The 22,936-nt window shown below is 40.2% G+C and overlaps 1 protein-coding gene across 2 annotated transcripts in view; it reads right to left on the reverse strand.

The window, feature by feature from the left end:
- The window catches only part of nr4a3 (nuclear receptor subfamily 4, group A, member 3), a 28,541-nt gene extending 9,444 nt beyond the window's left edge, over positions 1-19,097 (reverse strand). Inside the window, exons 1-7 of one of the 2 annotated variants that reach the window (XM_047361545.1) lie at positions 18,731-19,097; positions 15,903-16,073; positions 15,266-15,347; positions 10,757-11,592; positions 3,910-4,039; positions 1,722-1,885; positions 1,434-1,633 (exon numbers count right to left, since the gene is read on the reverse strand). In XM_047361545.1, the coding sequence (XP_047217501.1) occupies positions 1,434-1,633; positions 1,722-1,885; positions 3,910-4,039; positions 10,757-11,592; positions 15,266-15,329 (1,394 nt within the window). In that variant the 5' untranslated portion in view covers positions 15,330-15,347; positions 15,903-16,073; positions 18,731-19,097. Of the gene's footprint in view, positions 1-1,433; positions 1,634-1,721; positions 1,886-3,909; positions 4,040-10,756; positions 11,593-15,265; positions 15,348-15,902; positions 16,074-16,728; positions 16,909-18,730 lie in introns of those variants that run through there. The other variant, XM_047361544.1, reaches the window with a different exon arrangement.
- Positions 19,098-22,936: the final 3,839 nt, after the last annotated feature.

Below are 22,936 nucleotides of genomic sequence, written 5' to 3' on the forward strand. Positions count from 1 at the left end.
TTTTACTTTCACTTGAGTAACAGTATTATTATAAAGTATCGTTACTTTTACGTGAGTAAAGTTTCTATCTGCTGAGCCATTTGGAGGTCAAGTGAAGACAGTAAACAGAAGAAACTGTCACAAGAAGTACTTTGCACTGTTGTAACATGCATACATAATCTAGTGTACGTGTGAGTTTAATAAGTTTTATGTTGAAAATAATTTGATTTGGAAAATTGCTTCTTCTGCCCGAATTAGTTATTTTGTAATGAAATCATTTTTTTTATTTTAGTCTTAAAACCACCAGAATTTACACATAAGTTTATATTTTTGTCTATCTGATCACATAATTTTTAAGTATTAAATCAGATGTTGTGATCAGTTCCTCAGTAGCCTTTTTACTTCTACTTGATTAAAAGTATGTTGAAGTAGTGCTTTTCTTACTTGAGTACAATGTTTGGGTACTCTACCCCGCTCTGGTGCAGAGTAATGCACAGTGTTAGATTTATAGGCCTACAAGTTCAGTTTTGGTCTCCTGTGACCAGAGCACCTTCTTCCGAATGTTTGCTGTGTCGCCTACAATGTTCATGACAAACTGCAGCGGGAACTTCATTCACCTTTGTTTCAACAATCTTCTTTCTTTCTTCTTGCCATTCTTCAATAAAGGCCAGATTTGTGGAGTGTATAACTATAGATATCTTTTCAACAGATTCTCACAACTTAACTGTTAATCTCTACAGCTCCTCCAAAGTCACAAGGAGCCTTTGTTCAGTAAAGGGGTCTCAACCCAAAGCGCACACACTTTTTAGATTTTTATTTGTAAAATTTCCTTTCCTCCCACCACACAATTATGTGCTGCTTTGTGTTGGTCGATCACATAAAATCCTCCAAACAATCATTGAGGTTTTTGGTCATAATGTTAGAAATGTGATAAAAGTTCTAGTGGTATGAATGGTTTTACAAGGCACTGTATGATGCAGATACCCCCGTCTTTTAGTCAGCTGATCTCAGCATGCATTTCCTTTCATTACATCTCTCTTTAGTCTCTCAGTCGACCAGCGTTTCTATGGGATCAATGCTGTCAGTTCACAGAGTTTGCACAGTTTTAGCTTGCAGAATGCACACACACACATGCACACACACGCACACACAGGGCTCTCTGTGCGTCAGTTCTCAGACGAGCAGAGCGGATCTCTGTGGGCGTAGCTGCTGTCGGAGCTAAAAACTCCATTCATAATTCGGTTCAAATGGTGATTACTCAGCTGCACTCTTCCCACTCTGGAGATGCACCAACACAGCAGCACACCAGCTTTGCCAGCACATTTACACACTGTAATCGGATACCAAAAGGATACACAATGTCTTATGTTCCTAACACGATGTCAGATTTAAAGAAAAACTTAGCTTTTTTGGTAATAAAATACACATCCTCCACATATCCACATCTTTCTTACCTGTATGCAAGTCTCAGGACAAACAGCTCCAAGAAGGCTGAATCTATGAGCAGGTTCTGATCGTCACGCTGGAGCTCAGCAAAGCCCGGCAGCCGCTCAGCCCAGCATCTGGTGGTCTCCATCGAGATTGTGAGCAGCCTGTAGAAGAGCTGGATGTGCTCTGCGTCTGAGGTGGAGGACGGAGGATCGGCGGCGCTGAACTGTTTGGACGCAGCAAGAGCAGAGGAGTTACAAAACAAGACTGCACAAACCAGACTGACCTTTTCTAACTGAAGTGGGAGTGGACACCTGGCTGTAGTCAAGATCTTGTGGTGTGCAGTGGGAGTAAGCCCTGAGCAGAGCAGAGAGCAGGCTGAGAGGGGGAGATGGGGGAGACGCCTCTGACTGCAGGGGGCTCTTTGGTTTGGAGGGCAGGCGGCCTCGGCGCCCCTTTAAGCTGTCAGTACGGACCACTGTAAAGCAGATAAACACAAGAAGCAAATTCGATTTTTTTTCTCCTCAAACTGAGTGACCTGATTCCATAAGGATCTGGCCAGCATTACCACCTTTCCCACACAGAAGGCCAGCAGGTGGCAGTGGAGCTGCTCTACAGGAACATGTATTAGTGTCACGATGTGGAATTTTGGTTTGGTGTTTGTTTAGTTCATTTAGTCAGGTGTTTTTTTCTGTTTACTTCTGATGATGGTAGTTTTAGTTTCTATGCTTCAGGTGTGTTTTTTTGTTTCTTATTGATTTGTCTAGGTTCCGCTTTGTTCTGTGTTCTTATGGGTTTGATGATTGTCTGTTTAGATCTGTTCCCTCTGTTTTTAGTTTTGAAGTTTATTTCCTGCCCTGTCCTTCGCATTTCTGTTCTTAAATCTGTGTTCTGGTTTCTGTGTGTCTCAGCCTCTTTGGCAGTCCGTCCACACCTGTATCTGTTTACCCTAATTACCTGCCCTAATGTTTCATGTCCACCTTTGTCTGTATTTAAGTTCCTCCTTGTTCTTTGTTCCACGCGGTGTCGTTAGTCATATTTTGCTACCAGGTTTGAGTTATACTTTGTGAAGCTTGTTTCTGCGATCCTGTAGCCAGGACTTATGAACTTTGTTTCCTGGATTGCCAGTTAAGCCGGCACTAGCAGTTGTAAGTTGGCTCTGCATTAAATTGTGATCAACTCACCATACTGTCTCTGCTCGTCCTGCACTTCTGGTCCTCCACCAACTTTAACCATGACAATTAGTGTGGAAGAGGAATATGTGTCCTGTGAGTGTATTTGCATCAGAGTGCTGAGTGTATGTGGGTGGGGGTGTTACAAGACATGTGAGACAGGTGAGAAACCTCAGGGGAACAAGGACAGCATGACTGTCACACTGATTGTTCACATGAGAAAAACATGCCACAGAGAGCAACAGTGAGAACGTTTGGTTTTGATGGTCATCTTTGACTCCTTAGGAAGCCCTAATGCTGTTGTGGTTTATTTTTTATGGTCTGTTTTTGTTCGCAGCATGAATATGTGGAGTGGATCATTCTGAACACACCCAGGGGAAAACTATAGTAAATTATAAAAGTCGTTATAACTTTTGAACCTTTGCGCATTTTGTCACAATATCCACAATTTTCAATATATTTCATCAGGATTTTATGAGATAAAGCAAATCAAAGTACCACATAAATCTGGATAGACTCCGCTTGTTTATATATTCTTTCTTAGTTTTCATTCAGCTGTTTAGTGAAGGCCTCAAAGGTTTAGTGAACAAACAGAATCATGAAATCCAAGGAAAAGGCCAGATAGGTCAGGGATGAAGTTGTGGAGAAGTTTAAAGCTGGGTTAGGTTATAAAACAATATACCAACAATATCTGAAGGAGCTATAGACGTGGACAGCTCAGGATGGAGAATCTGTCGACATGACAACTATTAATGGTTCACTCCACAAATATGGGCTTTACTGGGAGAAAGAAAAGGTTCTCAAACATGTGGAAGAACGTGCTCTGGTCAGATGAAGGGAAGCTGATTGGATCAAAGCATATTCTTGTTAGAATGGCCCAGTCAAAGTCCAGACCTAAATCCAATCAAGAATCTGTGACAAGACTAAAAATTGGTGTTCACAGATGCTGTCTGTCTAATCTGACTGAGCTTGAACTATTTTGCAAGGAAAATTGGGGAAAAACGTCAACTCTGTATGTTGAAAGTTGGTAGAGAAATACCCCAAAAAGACTTGCAGCTGCATCTACAAAGTAATGACTCAGGAGAAATGAATTCAAATGCCTGACACATTTTTCAGATTTTAAATTGGAAAAAAAATGTAAAATCATGTATTCTTTTCCTTCCATTTTATAATCATGCACTACCTTTGGCTGGTCTACAACATAAAGTCATAATAAAATCCACTTAAATGTGTAGTTGTAATGTAACAAACTGGGAAACAATGGTTATAAATACTTTTAAAAGGCACTGAACTTGGTGATGTTTGTGCTGTCAGCTGGGATGTTCCTTACCTTCCTTCACCATGCCCACACTTAGGCACTTCTGAAAGCGACAGTACTGGCAGCGGTTGCGTCTCCTCTTGTCCACAGGACAGTTCTTGCTGGCCAGACACACATACTTGGCGTTTTTCTGCACAGTGCGCTGGAACAGCAATAAAAAACAAGACATACCGATGATCAGCCTCCAAACACAATCAACACCTAATATTTGATTTGTTTAATTCAATTTTTCCTCCCCTATCAAAGAGCAGGAAGCAGAAGCTCGCAGGTCAGATTTTAATTATGCGCTGAAAGGCAACGGTGACATCAGTATAATTAGATAAAATTAATTTTCCAACAAGCCTCCCCTGCAGCAGGAACAATTTTATTAGAGCCGGAGCTGACAATGAGGGGCCGGAGTGTGAGGTTTACAGATCCAGGTCCCGTGAGATGATGGTGGGAGGGTGCGTGGGGGGTCTTTGTGATCAGATTGTCAGTGGAGGCTTGCTGGTCAGCTCATGGTACCTTTTTGGAGCCACACGTTTAGCTTGCGCTTCGCTCAGTGAGCCCCATGGGTGCTGTTTTCTTCTCTGCAGCATGACCTGCTGTTATTACTGACCTTATTAAAATGAAATCCAAAAAGAGCCACGTGGGAGGACCGAATGAACCCAGGGATTGTCTTGAAACAGGTGGCAATTTTTTCATATTAACTATATGGCTCCCTGCCCAGGGTGCCATTACTTCATGTTTTCTAAGGCTTATTTTATGTTCATGAGAACTTTATTTGTTAAAAACAGCATTTTTGTTTTTTGACATCAAGACAACCATTGATTTTAACAAAAGGTTTGATTTGAGTAACCTTTATACTGTACAATAGCATAAAGATCAACATGCGATGATGGTGGTGAATGTGACTATGATGATGTGCAACAGGTAGCTTAACTCTACATTGTTAATGTATATATTTATACTACAGACAATAAATTCAATATTTACAAAACAGCAACGTGGTTTTATTGAAAATTTGCATCTGGCATCTGGTTGCAGCTACTGCTTTGGCAATGAAACAATTTCGTTGCATGCTACTAATAATAATAATCATACATTTTCTGCTGTATTAAACAACAAACACATTTGCATGGCGCTCATACAGTTAGCTAATATTTATCGCAGTCCAAGCAGCTCTTTGTGATACTGATAATGATGTCCCTGCTTGAAACATGAAACTGTGTGAAAGGATGATGGAGATGGAGTGGGAAAGCCTATTTTACTGACTTATTTAGATTTTTACAGAGCAGAGTGACAATTTGAAACACTTATTTAAAGTGCTCAGTAATTATTTGTTGGTGCAAACAAGCCACAAAGCAACATGAGATTGTTAACTTCAGTGAACCCTTCAGGGGAGATCTTTACTGTAGACTTTGACAGCATGGGATTAAATCTCACTCTTTTGAGTTTTTTTTTTTTTTCTTGCCTAAGGTGCAAATATAGAGCAAAGAGGTTACACTGACAAAAAAGGGCAGGATCACACCAGCCCCAACACTCTTCAACATGCATGCCTCTCTTCTCCAGTTTGATGTTAAATGCACACATGTTTAGTACAGGCATCAATAACCAAAGATACTCAAAACATCCCCTGTGGTAATTCCTGACTTCACCGTGATCGGGCAGACCCTCGTTAAGCGTAAATGCTTTCATTGGCAGACTATTTCCTTTTTACCCGTTGTCAAGCTGTGACTCTAGAACAAGCTGTAAATTAATCAAACGGAACACACGGAAAGCGCCGCGGCCTCTCATTCTTCTTTTAAACGCCTCTAGAATGTGTCAAAACAAATAAATCCAATTAGGTGATCTTCGCGCCACACATGCCCGCGCCTCCAGAGAGACCAATCAAACACCAATTACTCCGAATGCTGCGCGCGGCTGCGGAGCCGACGAGTCAATGGGCGGCAGGGCCGGATGAGAGTCGTCGCCATGGCACCACCTTGGATGACCGCGAACGTCGTCTTTGCCTCAGTGGCCGCTGACCTGTACGCGCCGAGGATAAGTTAGTTATGACCATTAACGGAGCTTATAGGGAAAGCAGCATCCGTTTAGTCGGAATAGGAAGAGTGGTTGACACAGGCAGCGCCTGCATGTCAACATTGGTTTTACACCTTTAAAGGTTCTGGTGCAAGGTCAGCACGAACAGTGGCGCCACCAAAAGGGAGGACATTGGAGCCCATAGATTTGGTTAGACAGTCTCATATGCATAATACTCTTATTGCATGAATTTAACTAATTATGTATTTATTTATTTTGTTGTTTTTTTATTCACTCTGGTATTCTCACCTTGGTGTTTTGAGGTGTAAAACACCAGAGAACGATGGATCAGTCCCACTTAGTTTCAGCTTAATAAAACTAAAAGAAAAAACATAGTCATTGTAATGTCAGTGGACTACATGTCCAGCCTTCCAGTTGCATCACATCTGCTAAGATGGTTTGGCGTCAGTGTATTTTGTATCTGTCACTACTGAAACTTGCTGAACACGGAGTGAAAAGTCTGTAGGCTGTGCTCATAGGATACCGCCTGTCAATCTTCTCTATTGGGAAATCAAATCATTGTACTTCTGTGTTGCTAGTCTTAAGGTATGTGTAGATTTTGATATGTTTCCCTGCAGTGGATTGGAAGTTATAGATGTAAAAAGGTGTGCAAAGGCTAAGTTAACTCTGGCTGTTTGACAATAAAGGTTTTGTTATCTCTGACCCCGGGGTTTAATTTATAAGACTGCTACCTCCAAGAAAAGCCTGAGTTTTCAGTGATCAATTAATGTCTGAATAAATTAACCTCTTGTGAGAGAGATGTGGCCTGTCTTTGTCCTCTGCTGTATTTTGCAGGGACTTTACGTTTCTGCTCAGAATATTTGAGGCTGCAAAACCTGAAACATGTAAATTCTTCTTGTTCCCTATATATCATCCATCCATCCATTTTCTATACCCACTTCTTCCATACAGGGTTGCGGGGGAGCTGGTGCCTGTCCCTGTATATTATGCACGAGGGATTTAAGCTGCAGCTTAGTGCCTCAAGAGCCCCTAAATTATAGTCTAATTTTCAAAACTTGTTTTGTTGTTGCGCGTTGGCATGTTTATTAAGAATGAGCAGACTTTTAAATTTTTTCCACTGCTTTCAGCATTGCAAGTGAAATTGTCACATTTAAATTCATGGGAAGTTTGAAAGAACTGCATGTTTACATTCTGTAAACGTTCTAACTAAAATCTTGGTTTAATTGCAATGTTAGGTGGTCCTAATTTAATGCTACAGCTACAGTTTCATATATCCTGTTGCATGAACCCAAATTTATTCATATTGCAAGTGTTGGACAATCAGTCTAAACAAGTACCTGATAATATGTGAATCCAAGCACAACTAATTAAACAAACACAACTCCATTCTGACTCTGCTTAGTCTATATTGAAGTGCTGTAAAAGAACAAAAGAAAAACAGTTCATTTTAGAGAAATTACCCAATCTAACATTTATTTTCAATATCCATCTATAGAAATATTTTAAGCAGATGTTCTATGTATTTAAAAAAAAATCTCTGTGGTAAAGGTCAAACTGTCAATTCAGGAAATTACTTGTTTGCTCACTTGTTAACTTTCAATGCAGAGTGTGCATGCAAACAAGCATGGTGGACCTGTGGGGGCTGGATGGCGATAGATTTAATCTGCCCTGTGATTCATTGGCATGTTTAACTCAAATTCCAACTAAAAGTGAATTCACAGACTGAACCCTTGTAGCCCCAACACCTCTCTGGGAAACAAACCTGTTTCAAATTGTAAACGGTTCAAATGAAAAACCAACTTCTCAAATGAGCACAAATGCCAAAAATGACACTGTGGGTGGTTGTGGGGGCTCAGTGGAGGCAAGCAGGGGTAGATTCTTGACATGTCACATATTTTTTAATTAAACCTCTTTAGGGACTTTGTTCCCCCTTTCAACTCAAATCCCCATCAATGTAACAACAAAAGAGTGGTAAAAAGCGACACAATATGTTTTGTATATACAACTGCAATCTATTTCTGTGAATGTTGACCAACTTGCATTTCTCAGCTTGTTTTGCAAACTACTTTGTCACATTCTGCCACTTAACTATGACTAACATGCTTCCCAAAAGATGGAACATACAATTTGTGCAGGAAGCTCACCCGATGAGTAAAGTAGCAACATTGTGCATAAAAACACATAATTGTAACGCTCTCTTCCTTGCAACAAAATGCATTATAAAAACAACTGGGAGGGAATCAAATTTTGAAAATTTAAACCGAATAGATTCACTTCATTACTGAAAAATGAAGAAACAGTGAATAGCACACATTATTTGGCCAAAAATAATAGGGGGGGAGGGGGGGGGGGGGGTGTATTTAACATCTGAAATAATTCATGAGGAAATGTGCTTCGAATTGCATTACTAAACTAGCAATAATTTACAGCTAGCCTGTTATGTGGTTTAATGCGTTATAAGTACTTAGAGATAATTAAATATAATCAGGGAAGTATTTCAGGGCATAATAAAACCATCAGGATAATGGAGGTAATGTGCATTAAAATGTATAAATGTATATATATATATATATATATATATATATATTATATACGAAGATAAGCAGGCGGTTTGCCTACTTGTGCTGCATCCTGGAGTCACATTGAACACAAAAAAACCTAAACATATGTGTTTTTCTTTAAGTGTGGTTGCATGCATGTGTTGTTTGTGCATGTTTGCATCTGCATGTGTGTGTGTAGAGGAAGCACGGCAAGCATCAACAGGCTCTGGGGCTGCTGAGCTCTGCAGCAAGCACACACACACACTCACACCTACACACACCCTGCAGCCTGCTGCCATCAGACATTGTTTTCATTAATTACGAAATACAAACAAATTGTGAACCTAATTGAAAGAAAGACAATTAATTTCCAACTACCAGAGGCATTATTCAATTACCTCTGCACCCTCTGTCTTGCTGTCACTTCGTTTTTGCTCCTGTAGAAAGCCCTATCAAAGTGTGCTGGGATTTTTTTTATGCACACTTATACAAATTAAAATTAAAAAATAGTTCAACAAAATTACTTAATCTGAATTCAATGAGGTTTTACTTGGATTAATGTGTCGTGCCACTTTGTTTCGAAAATTCTTCCTGGACGTGTCAGAAAAATGCAAACGTCTGTTGCACTTTTATGACTTGCGCATTGGACTGACTCTTGTGTTAGCATGTGTGCGGTGATATGGGATGCGGGGCAGCCAGTTTGAAAAGCGCACTACAGAATCATTTGACGAGCCCGAATTTCAAACTGACTCATGTTGGCTGTGGTATTGTGTCCGTAAAATGTGGTCAATTTCGCTGCTGCAATACTAACAAGCAGAAAGGAAACTTTGATTTCAAGGAGTCCTGTTTCCACTGCACACTCACTGCTCTGTGTCAAAGACACAGAATAAGGGCTGTTATCATCCTGTGTTCTCACATAAAACAAGCCAACACACACACATGGGTAAATGCAGACATTTGCCCACTTGGTTGCTGGGAGAGATGACCCCCGTGGGTGTGCTGAGCTTCACTATGACTGTGAGGATGATTTAGAGAGTGGAGAGAAAGGTGTAAGAGTGGGAGCAAAGCAAGTGCAAGAAAATAGTTTCAAGAGAAACACGTTGGTTTGATGTAAGTTTGAAGGATGTGAGTGTGTGCATGGAGAGGATAATGCAAAAGTGGACAATTCAAAGTACTGAACAGATTTAAATTGTTTCCATCATGTCATTCCTACCATTTTAAGTCACCTTCATGAGATTTCAGAGAAACACAGGAGTGACCAAAGTTCATAGATAACGGCAGCACTGCCTCTTCCTCACCTGTTGCTATGCACTGCTTGTCAGCTGGCTGCAAGATGGTTACTGCACTTTTGCCTTTCTTAAGACCAACAAATTTGGCTTTTTGAAAAAAATTCCCAATCTTGAAAAGGGCCCAGTTAGTGTAAAAACTAAAGTAGAGCCACTCTTCACTCTCAGTAAGTGAACAATGCTTTTATAAAACTACAATTGGCACCAGTATAAATTTTCCATCATACAATTTCTATGGTTTCAAGTCATTTTCAGGAAATGCCAGAGAAGATTCTGTAGTAAACAGAGTTTTCTCTAGCAGTATATATATATATATATGTCATGGAGTAAGTGTTTCCCCAACCCCACTTGTTGCCACTCAGTGGCAGAAAGACAAATCTGGCTGTTAGCAAATATTTCAGTTCGAGAAAAGCTAGTGTAGGAGCATCTTTTTAACGTAACAACTTTAAACAATTGACAAGCTAAGAGTGGAATGTCTGCTGGCTGCAGGGTATACCTGAGCAAACAACCAGACTACTTAACCAGCTAACGTCAGCTTGTTGACATTAAAAGTTTTAAATGGACTAGCTCCATCTTCCTTAATTGATCTTAACATTTGTGAACCTGTAAGAGCATGCCAGTCATACAGGCTGTTTCTTTTAGATGTTCCAAGATTCAGATTGAAGAGTAAAGGGGATGGTGCTTTCACAGAAGCTGCTCCACAATGAATGAACACTCATGTGCCATGAACAGAGCACTCAGACCATAAAGAGTTTTAACTTGCTTCAAACTCAGGTTTTTAGCTTTTGATTCCATTGAATAATAACACTTTTGTGGATTTTAAATACATCATTATCATAACTTTTAAATTGAATTTATTGCACCTCATTGTTTTGTTCTCTTTAATTGTTTGATGCATTGAAATTGTTCTTACTTAGCGTAATGGCCCCGTGATAATCTCATCTCCATGACATATTATCTAGCATTTCTGACTTTTAAAGGCTTTATATAAAAGTTTTGAAAAGTTTTTACCTTGAAGAAGCCCTTACAGCCCTCGCAGGTGCGTACGCCGTAGTGCTGGCATGCTGCGTTGTCCCCACACACCGCACAGGTCCCCTCTCCCTGTGGGCCACGAGGAGGAGGTGAAGGCAGGCTGTCCCCAAGCAGGGGGCCACAAGGTCCCAGAGCCAGGGAGCGGAAGGCGAGGCTGCTGCCCCCAGCCCCACGGTGCAGCTGGTACATGGGCTGCTCCAGGTGCTGGCCGTGGGGGTGGGACACTGATGAAGAAGAGGAGGAGGAAGAGGAAGAGGTGCGCACCAGCCCCCCTCCAAGGCTCTCGTAGCCACCGACACTGCCTCCACTGTGGGGTGGTGAGTGCTGGTAAAAGTGTGAAAAGCGGGGGGACTTCAGGGGCCCTGTCTCGAGGCCAGAGCCCATGGAGTGAGGGTGAGACTGAGAGGCCAAAGAGTGTTCATCCCACATGAAGGAGGTGCCAGGCTGCTGCGTCATGGACGGGGTGGTGGGAGTGGACGGAGGGGACTGTTTAAAGTACATGGTAGTGGAGGATATGGGCTCCAGAGGCGGGGCAGTTGGGTAGCTCTCCTCCTCCTTTTTAATGGTGGGCCTGTGGTGGGGCATCTGGTAGAGGCAGGAGGACTTGGGCTCGTAGCTGCCCTCCACAAAAACGTTGAAGCTCGGGAGGGAGGTGGTTGCGGCAGCAGAGATCTCACCCCCGCCCAGGTCCAACTTGGTGTAGTCGTGGGTCATAAGGTCGGAGCTGTAGCTGTCACCCTGGTAGCTAAAGGACTGGCCGGAGTAAGCGGAGCCTGGAGGGGCCGGCCCGTACTGAGCCTGCACACAGGGCATGTCTGTGGGGGGCACACAGATTGGTCAGAGCTACATGACACACCTCAATCACTGGATATTTATTCAGTAAGTTTTAGTGTGTTAGTGGAGTACATTTGAAGCCTACAGCAACAATTGTTTAATGAATATGCAACAAAAGAGTGGGACTATCAAACAGATGCTATATTAAATCTGAAGAAAAAAGCGGACTCTATTAGAGGCTCATGCACATCAGCCTACCAATCAAACCATGACTAAAAACTTCTGTACAGCTCTATTGGAACAGGCAGTTTTTATTTGGATGCACCTTTTCCCTCAAAAACTTAAATAATAACTCATTACAATTCTGCCACGCAGTGCCATTCACTTTATATCATGCTTCTGCACATCACGCACTTGTGTTGAACAATTACACAGCAGGAATATGTGGAGCCCCAACACGCACAACTTCAAACCTAACTGATTTGGTCCGCATGGTTAGTCGGGTAAGGAACGGGGAAGAAGCAGCAAGATTCAGATCCAGTGCAAGTTATTTGTGTTTGTGCAGTGTGTGTGTGTGGGTTGGGTGGGTGGATGCATGATGGTTAGTCAGATAGTAAAGCAGATGAGATAACATTAAATAATAATGGAACCACATGGTGGCTGTTGGATGCTACCCACACACACATAGATGCACTGAAATACACAGACAGGAACATACTTGGATATTTACCCTAACTGAGGCAGACGCCAGTCGGCATGCCTTGAGTTATCCTCTCTTATTTAATTCAGCTGCTGTCACAGAAACACACCACCTTTTTGACCTGGCTTGGTTGTCACATAGCTTATTCCGGCCACACTACAGGGTGCTGTATGATACTGTTGATAGCACACATTTGGCACTACAAAACATCTGGGTGACAAAGTATTTTTTTATTTTTACACGTCAGATTCGTTTTCATGTTGTTTTAGTTAGTTTTTAGAAAAGTGCCCAAAAAATATGATCTGAATATAATATATATAATATAATATAATAAAAAAATATGATCTGAATATAATATATATAATATAATATAATAAAAAAATATGATCTGAATATAATATATATAATATAATATAATCTGTTAAAAAGCTGATGGTAGTATGTTTGATGGTGGTAGCTAGCCAGGCCAAGATGTTTGCTAAAAGTTTATGGTGATTTCATTTTGTACTTGGAAGTCAGTTTTTTCAAGTTCCTAGCTGGAAATACTTAAAGAATGCTTACTGAATTTAGAATTCCAACTGGGAAAGTTGAAATTCTGATTGGGAAATGTTGGTGCTTGCAAAGTGGCTTGAAGTTCAGTATTTAATGTGGCTGCAGCGCATATAAAGTGTACTGAAAGTGGCAGGTATATGCTATTTATTAGCACTTTTGATGGTTTGTATCTGGCAGGCAGCCCTAAGTTCGCCAGCCAATATGGCCGCCACACATATACAATCTAGTGAAAGTTGCAGGTCTAATTTTTTTATTTGCACTTTGTAATTGTTTGGATATTTTTAAATAAGTGGCACAAATTAGTGCTGTAAAACACCCGTTTGTGAACATGTTCCATTTTATGTCTTGTATTGCTAATGCCAGTTAGCATGGCAACAAGTATCAAATCCCGCTGGATTACTTCCTACTTGGAGCTGTGTCCAAATTCAGAGGCTGCATCCTTCAAATGACCCGGCCTAGCTTCCAAGGATGCAGCCCCTGAATTTGGACACAATTAATGAGTTCAACTCGGGTGTGACGTCATATTCAGACCGGAACTCCGACTCGTAAAACTAGAACGCGCCCAGCGTGCGTGTGACGTCATTCCCAGGTCCTAACCCTGCATATTGCAGATGGGAAAGGATTGGTTGGATGGCACCATTTGCTGTTTCACATAATTTCACTGCTCATACGCTGGATAATTCACAATAATGTACTGCATTAAATACAATTCGATTGTATCCGTTACTGATGTCTCAGAAAAGATTTAAAGCAATATTTATTTATTTATTTTACAGAAACCTCATCGAGAACTACAGGGACCCCTATCGAGGAGAGTCCCACTAAGTGTCATATCATGCAAAAGCAAAAAATCAGACAACCAACTCCGGTATGCACTAAGTGGTTTTTAGCGTTCCTCTTTTGTGTACACGGTCCAATCAGGACTAAATGCCAGCTCAACCGGAGGCTTGTCGACACATCGGCTGCTCCCAGCAGGCACGCACTCCGCCGAAATCCCCGCGGTTCCCTGCGCCCCTTTAACCGGTCCAAACGGGACATGCAGGTCTCGCATCTGTTCTGAGGTCGTTCACCAACCCCCCATTCCAGTCCATCCAAGCGACCTCAGACTGACTCGGTCCGGGGAATTAAACCCAATTAACTTTATTTGCAGCTTTAATAGAATTTTTGACAAAACTGTAAGTCCTGTAACTTGATTAAAAATCCTGTTTCTTCTCATCAAGAGGCCACAGACTTTCCCAGAAAGTATAATAAGACACTTTGAAAGCAGCCTGGGAGTTTAAATTTGCGGTCTTAAATGCTCATATAAACTGCACGAAAGCCTGCAGACGGAGTGAGGCATTGATTTAGACGCTCTGCCGCAATTAAAATATACCTGAAGGGCCAGCATGGGCTTTGCTTTAAAGATTGACATGTAGGATTAATTAAGAAAAACCTTTACATTTATTTATTGATATAATATTTTCATTTACTTTATAAATAAGAATTAGACTATTTGATAAGGATTTTATAGTGATAAAAGCTGCATTTCTGCATTTTTACCATTAGATATTTAGGTCTTGTAGCCACAAAACGCTGAGGCAAGTCTTCAGATCAATATAACAGTTTTTTTTAATTCAGGATATGAGTCAAGTACTATGCCTACGTGTCCTTGACGTCATCTTTTTTTCTTCTACTCTATGAGTGACCATCTCTCCAAACCCACGTGGAAAAACACGCATGGAGAAAAGAGGGCGTCATGGGGCCTTACTAAATGTTTTTTTTTTTCTCTCTCTGCTGATCAAGCATCAGAGGAAGAGGAGAGACATATATTGTGACGAGAGGAGAGTGTGGTGGTAAACTTTGTGGCTGTGTTGTGTTAGTAGGTCAAACCCCAGATAAATATTAGTTTGAGTGCATGTGTGTGTAAATTACTCCCAGCACCTGTCGTGTCCCAACACACCATGCAGCAGTTAATTAAACTGTCAGGAAAGTTTAAGTTTAAAGGTTTTCGAGCTGACATTGCCTCAGGTGGGATCAAGAAGTAAGAAATGTTAAAGATGAAACATTTTCATGTTGGTCTCTGTGAGTCAGATTAGTAGCAAATGCTTTTGAAGAGCAGTTATTTTTTCTTCACAAAAACATGCACACGCATTTTTTTTCTCCCCCATTGATCAGGATGTCAGCATGTATTTGTGTGTGCTCACTGTGCTAATAACATGTACCCTCATCCTCAGGAGAACCTGTGGAACCACTTCTGTCTAGTCTCAACACACGCCCAGCTTCACGGGCTTAGATCCTGCCTCACGCACGTAAGATTTATATTACAGGTAAAATTTCGCCACCAACATTAAACCCCCCTTCTCTTTATAAAATGCAACCGTGTCTGTATGCATGTGTGTGAAAGCAAGAGGACAGACAATCCAAGCGGAGTCAGACAAAAGGGGGTGCAGCGTACAGTAAGGCAAAGGGAAACAGTCTCTAACCTCGAGATGTGCATTTCAACTGGACAAACTGCAGCTGTTCCAATAACTGAGCGCGCCTGTTCATTGTCAGAATGCCATAGATCTAACAAATAAAAACATGAAGTTGCACACATCAATTAGAAAGCATTTCTCTTTTGTATTATTGTTAAATCATAAAAACAAAATTGAATTCAGTGGCCTCTTTCACATATTAAGAATTAAATTACACAAAGAAGGTAAGATGCATTTACATTATATACAAGCCTGCAGTTTGATGGGTCCAATGTAAAGGACTGAAATGAAAGTGTATGAGGTTTTAAAAGGAATACTGAAACACCCCACCCAGCACCACCAATCTCTTATTATAATGACTCAAATGTCACCAACCCTAACTCACAAATAATACAACTCTTGTAATTCGTTATTTTATTGGGAAAAATTACCCAAATCGTGTTCGATGAAATTCATATTACAGGAATTATAAAGTTACTACTGAAGCATAAAATTCACTAAACATCTGCCATCAAAAACACGCAGAGAGCTGTCACTGCGTCAGCTGAAAGAAAGAAAGAAAGAAAGAAAGAAAGAAAGAAAGAAAGAAAGAAAGAAAGAAAGAAAGAAAGAAAGAAAGAAAGAAAGACGAGTCTAAGTTGTCTACCTGGTGAAAGGGCTTCGCGCTGAATGGTGCTGGGTGTCCGGAGTTTAGAGGTATCGTGGCTGCTGCCGGGATAGAGATCCTGGAACGGGGAGAACTCGGCGGACGTGGCACAGGGGGGATCCGATCGCCGGGGTTCCGAGCTCGGCTGGGCGCGCTCTTCCGAACCTGTGCCTGTAGGACAACATGTGCGGATTAGAAGAGGGGAACTGAAATAAAAAGAAGTTTAAAGACACCCCTGTGCAAGCAGCGATCATCAAAACACACAAAAAACAAGGTATTTGTTATAATTATATTGAGCAATTCATGCATGCAATACTCTGCTCAGCAAATTCTAAGAGAGGTAGAAAAACATAATTAACACTCAAAATGTGAACCAGGGAAATCTACATATTAAACACAATAAAAAACAACTTAGTTAGTCCTTAATCGAGTAATTATTTATAAAAAATCGATTCCAACAGATAAAGTGCACCACGTCAGTTGAGGAGATGCACAGGGACAAAAAATCACACAAAAGGAGATGTTGGTAATAAAACAATAAATTACTATTTGAATCCATGCAAATGTCCTTGGATATCATGCAAGATAAATATTTACATCCCACTATCAAACACTGATTGATTTAAAGACTAAAATCTATGCTGCAAAGTAAATATTAGGAACCACAACTAAGGTCTACCGGCTCATTTCAGAACTTGCACTTACGTGGGCGACAGGTTTCATTCTAACGCAAAAAAGGCGCTCAACTTCATTATAAGGCAACTAGAATTTGCGCACCAAATGATGAATTCAAAGGGAACAATTTGTAAAAGAAAGATCTACACACCTACAAAAGTGAATATTTTGAAAAACAGCTCGTCCGGGCCATCACTTCTGCCTCTGATCTCGGCCGTACCAGTCCGCGCAAAGTTCATCCAGAGCGGGAGACTTAATAAACTGGATGTGCTGGGAGAGTCGGACCTGAAACCTTTCAACCAGTGGGGCTCCTGTGTGCTGTGCGCCTCCAGCTCCCCTGCCAACTGCTGGAGGACGCACAGATGCTGGGGGATTTTAAGACCCGGAGCGCCCCCTTTCTGTCAAACAGTGTCTTATATGTTTATCATCCTCTCTCTCTCCCCCCACCCCCCCTCTCTCTCTTTACAAGCAGAGAAAAATCAGTAATACGGTCAAGTTGTAAGACCACTCATTCTCCTCCAGCGTGTTTATTTGCGCAGGTCATAAATACCGTAACCATCATCAGGAGGATGTCAACAATAATAACAACCATGGCCTCAGCCGATCAATTTGTTTTTATTTTCACATTCATCCAAACTAATCTCAGCTGTTGAAGAAAATACTACAACTTTGCAATTCATTTTTGTGCTACTGTTGGTCAAGATGTCCCTTTCAAAGTCTGAAAGCCTAATTCCTCGTATCAAATTATACAGAAATAAACAAAAAAGTTGTATAACATTTATTTGATTAGATCTGATCTGGAACAATTAAGTCATTATTCAATTAGGTGTATGGCAATTTGAATGGGCTTCGGAAAATAAAATAGAAAGCATGCATTCTTGATAAGAGCATAGCAGGAAAAAGAGTAGTGTTCTTATATAACTTATTGAGGTAAAATTGGAATCGTGCGTAAATGTGCTCTTATCTCAGCTTGTAAACCGCATTTCCCCCACTTAAAACTAAGACATTGTGTCTGTTTCTCATAGTCTCCACTCGCTTACTCCGTCCTCGAAAAACACCCCAAAGGGGGGGATCTGGCCCCAAATACCGCGCTCACCCACCGGTAACCAAGAGAACGACACAAGAGCCGCAAAACACGCGCCCCGGAGCGCCGGTATAGGCCCCGGTAGCCCCTCACACCAATAACCCCGGACAGACAGGGCCAAGAGAAGGCTTCCAGCAAACAGAGAAAACATAAAGGAGAAAGGGAGAAAGAAGAGAAATATATGAGTACTGTAAATCACCTGAGAGGGGAGGCTGTCAGAAGTGGCTGCCTCTGTGCGTAAAGTGTGCTCAAGGTTGGTGAGTTTTCCACCAGAAATGGCCCAAAGCACGAAAGAGATAGATTACAACGCGCTGTCCACACGTCTTTAGGGGAAATTACTTTAGGTGTAAGAAATTTGGAAATGCCAGGGCTTGTGCGTCGTTTTCTGAGACCATATGGAATAATGGGACTGACCACTACTATGTTAATTTTACTTAATAAGCCAGTTTTAATACTTTTGAATAAACCTCAATACAAAAGAAAAACTAAGACTATTCCAATATTTAAAAAAACAACAACAAACCAAATAATCACATCAAATCACATTATCACCTGATTAAAAACACCTTAACAACACATTTCCACCATAAAATCACACGAGTCTCATATAAAAAGGGGGATGGAATGAAATCACAGCATTAAGTCTCCTCTCCCAGACCCATCATGAATGTAGGCTGGACTATTCTCCACTCAGACCCATTTGTGCGTCTGACTCCCCTCTTCATTGTGCCAGTGAGTGAGAGGCATCTCATTTCCATGACAACCAGAAAGGATATGATACCTTCCCGGCGCAAATTAAAATCGAATTCAGCCTCACTTGGAAACAACAGACAAAGAGAGATAGCATATAGAGCCCAGCCGGCAGTAGTGCACGTCCATACAGCAACAGGTTATTCGCAAAAAAAAGTTGAGAAAGAGCAAAACAGGATACTGGGGTTTAAGTTTAACATGACATGCGGTTGAGTTAATGCAAACGCAAACACGCTCACCTGATGGATTTGTTCTCTGTAAGCCTAATAGCTCATAGGAGCCAGAATATGAGCGATTCATTCATTCAGAGTTTACTTACTGGTTTGCTGTAGCGGTTCCGTCTTTACATGTGGTTACAACCTCACACGAAGTATCCCCTTTTCCATCCAGAATAATCACAAAGAGTAGTAATAATCAAGAGGGGAAAAAAGGCTTTAAAATGTTCTGAGGAGGCACGAAGTCATCGGAGGTAAAATAAGTTTCGCGATCGTCCTATTTTCTTTCTGAGGAACACAAGGAAGTTTGTTCTTTTTAGAAAAATAGAATCAATAAAAAATAAATAAATAGGCGCTGAAACTCTACGTCCGCTCCTGGCAACTGATTGTCAGTGCTGCTGGGTGCTTTTCGGAGTTGTAACGCGGCTTTGTTTATGTGCGCCGTCTGAGGGGAGAAAGTCAAATACTGCGTTTATGAGCGCTCTGCCTCCACATTAGAGCTCCTGGTATGCGCTACGTCAATGTGACGCCATGGGAGAGGTGACGTCACTCCCTCTCGCGCTCTCCGTACTGTAGGAGACACATAAGCTCCGAGCGCGTGTGCCAGAGAGAGAGAGAGAGAGAGAGGTTGGAGAGAGGATCAGTCAGACAGAGGCAGAGACAGAGAGAGAGATACAGAAAGGCGCTGTTGGTTTGATGGTTCGAGGACAGGAAACTGAGGGGGACACGCTGGGTGAGCTGGTGTCACAGCACTCTGCTTCCACTAGGCTTTTTTTTTAAATATCAATATATCTACATTATTTTATGGCTCTTAATTTGAAAATGAATAAAATAAAATGTAAAAAAGGTAACCTCCAATCTTCCGAATAACTCTGACTTTCAGCTTATCGTTCTCTTACACTTTAAGGTGGTTGTTCATGTTTCCCATTTGCCACATATGAGAGGTTAAGAGAGGTCACTATAGACTGGCAATGCCTGTAGAGCCACTGAGAGGCAAAAAACCCTGACTGTATGAGCAGCTTGGTAATTTTTATCAAATAAAATAATAGCTTAAATGCATTAAAACATGTTTTTTAAATAAAACGACATAAAAAACTTGAAATGTCCAAAAGTTTTTTGTTTTTTTTTAAGCAGAACATTTGGACGTTTTCAATTGGAATGAAAGAAACAAGGAAGAAAAAAGACAAAAGGCATACAAGCAAATAAAAACATCTTAAATATGTCACTATTCATAAAAATAATTACAATAGAGGAGCAGACATGTATTTGCAGTGAATACTTTAAATCTCTTATGTTTGTTTTCTGGGTAAGACGTTGCTTTTTTACTAAATCAAGGCAAGCTGTGGGCTATAAAGTCTATTTAATTACTCACATTTATAGCTCGAGAAACTACAATTTGTGTGCTAACATGTGATAGAGGTTACCTATAATCTATGTCCACATAGACATAGATAATAGGTTATATTCAGATAATATTCAAAAAGTCAGAGTACCATAAGAGTGTATAAAATATTTTACTTTAAATAGTTACGTATCCCCTCAAAATGTTTTATTCATAAACATGCTTCTGTTGTTGTCCATACTGCATGTTGAGTTGAACAGTTTAACTTATACAGCAGAAGGAATGAAAAGCTAAACTTGGGGATACAGAACAGGGCTGGAGCTCACTGATCAATTTTCAGCCTTTATTGAGCAAAGTCAATGTAAATAATCGTTTGACATAATCTGTGTCTTCATCCGTGTCAGTAGTGAACACAACATTACAGCAAGTAACCATAAACAGGTGTACAAGGTCACCTTACAACCTCAGTGGACAGACAGGAGGAAGGCAGGGCTAAAAAAATCACAAATACTGAGTGTAACCCTAAACATTCACAAATAAATTGTAAAGTGGCTTTCTTATGGCCTGAAATAAAAGTCTGGTTTAGAGTCCAACCAGACAGCTGGGCTTTTCAATTTTCTGAGTTTACTACATAAATATAATTCTAATTATTATAAAAACTGATTTTCTCTGTATTCACATGCTATAAATAACATCCAACGGAAGCCATGTTGAACTGTTGCCTCTCAGTGGTTGTCACAGTGGGCAGAACCTCTAAACAAGGTCAGTTTGACAATCTGCTTATGAATCAGTTGTGATCAAATGGAATGACTGGTGAAAATTGATCAACAACAAAAGAAACTGAATAAAAAATATGCATTTTTCCTCCACATCAAAAACTGTTTACATTTTTGAGGAGTTATAAAAGTATTTTAAGGTAAAGATAGAGATTTTTTAAGCAACTGGAAGATTAGATAAATAATGTTTACATGTTTACAAACACAGATGAGTCACATTACTAAACCGCTTTCCAGTGACCAGATAATAGATAGTAATAGATTTGCAGATGTGAACAAAGGAGTTTGGGCGGTTGTCTATATTAAACCAACCAAACTAACACAGAGGTTCACACAGCGGAAGGGGTTTTAAGCAAGCTAAGACAAAGTGCATATTTGTTTTTTACAGTGTGTTGAGTAAAGGAACATTTGTGGTGGAAGAAGCATTTAGATCACAGATATGAAACAACAGGGCCCGATAGGCGCAGAAATCCAGAGGGGCCGTTGCCCACAGAGGAACAAGCGAGCCAAACTGAAAGAGACACGGCACAACCACAAACCAATCAGGTTTGTTATGTGCTTATAACTTTGGCAGCTCGCACCTTTACAGTTTTTACCTTTCAGTATGGTCATTTGTCATCTTTCCAGGAGTTTCACTTGCACTGTTACAAATTTCTGAAACTGTTTGTAATTAAATGTATGTGTAAGAGGCAACACTTTGTCTACAGCAGTGAGTCAGAGTTGTATTCTATCGGATAAATGTTTCCGCCGTGTTGGTGTAAATGTTGCTTTCCAATGCTATAATGTAAAGTAATACAGTACTCAACTTATTTCACTGTTTGGAAGGAAATATGAAAAGTAGCAAAAGATTTTCTGTTATTAAACTGAGTAAAGAAAGCACTTTCACTTTACTTCGTCTCAGCTTCTTGAACCTGTCAACATTTAGCATATTGATTAAATGTGTTCACAAGTATTTAACACGTCACCTCAAAGTGTTTTTTCATGACATGGCATGATCCAAATAGATGATCTCACTCTTTTCTGCCACAGAAGTCCTCACAGTTGGATAATCTTCTGGAATCGGACTGCAGTGTACAGCCTTGTTGTGCTGAAGCACGTGCAAAATGAAAATCGACAAAATTATGAAACTGCTTTAGCAGAAAATAAGATTAACTCGAGTTTATTTTAGAAACTGTGACGTTCAAATCTGATGATGGCTCATTCCTGACATTTCTGATTATTTAAATATAGCATTTGCGAAATTCTTACGAGTTTAATACCTTATAATACTCCTTGGGCTGTGGTTGTCCAGCCAGAGTGCCAAAACATCATAAAGTGGGCCAGATTATTTTTGCCTTAGTGACAATTACGTTAATTATGATAAAATTTTTAAAGCATTATAAGAACCCAAGAATATAAAAAAAGGTTTTTAATTAATAAATGGTGGTTTCACACAAGTGCATCACATCTGGTCCTGATGCATATTCAGGTTTCAACTTAAAAATAAGAACGTGTTAATAAAAATACCTTGCATATGAAAGTCAGGAAAGTGCAACTTTGCCAAAATATGGTAGCGGTTGCACCACCGGGAGATGTGGCAATGGTCACCACTATAAATTTACAATTTTTATTATTTTATTATTTATTTACAAATATGTATTTTTTTGTCCTTCACTGCAGCCAGTGTTAAATGTCCATCAGTCGTTCCTTAAAAATGATTCTTTACAATATTTTAATTTTTTTGTATATGTTTACATTTTTTAATTTTATTTTTAAAAGTACATTTATGAATTTATTTTTAGATTTTTTTAAATTCCTTTAAATAGATTAATAACATGTTTTTTTCATTTAGAAAAAATTATTTCTGAATTTATTCTCAATTTTCTTTATTTTTCAGATTTCTGACTTGATTTTCATTTTATTCTTTAAAACAACTGATTATTTTTTTGCCCTGCGATGGACTGGCGACCTGTCCAGGGTGTACCCCGCCTCTCGCCCATAGACTGCTGGAGATAGGCACCAGCTCCCCCGCGACCCACTATGGAATAAGCGGTAGAGAATGACAGACTGACTGACTATTTCTGAATTTATTCTCAATTTTCTTTATTTTTCAGATTTCTGACTTGATTTTCATTTTATTCTTTAAAACAACTGATTATTTTTATAAAATGTTTTAAAAACAAATGTATAACTTTATTTTATTTTCACACAGG

This window comes from Girardinichthys multiradiatus, chromosome 3 (genome assembly GCF_021462225.1).
Source record: "Girardinichthys multiradiatus isolate DD_20200921_A chromosome 3, DD_fGirMul_XY1, whole genome shotgun sequence".
Classification (NCBI taxonomy): domain Eukaryota; kingdom Metazoa; phylum Chordata; class Actinopteri; order Cyprinodontiformes; family Goodeidae; genus Girardinichthys; species Girardinichthys multiradiatus.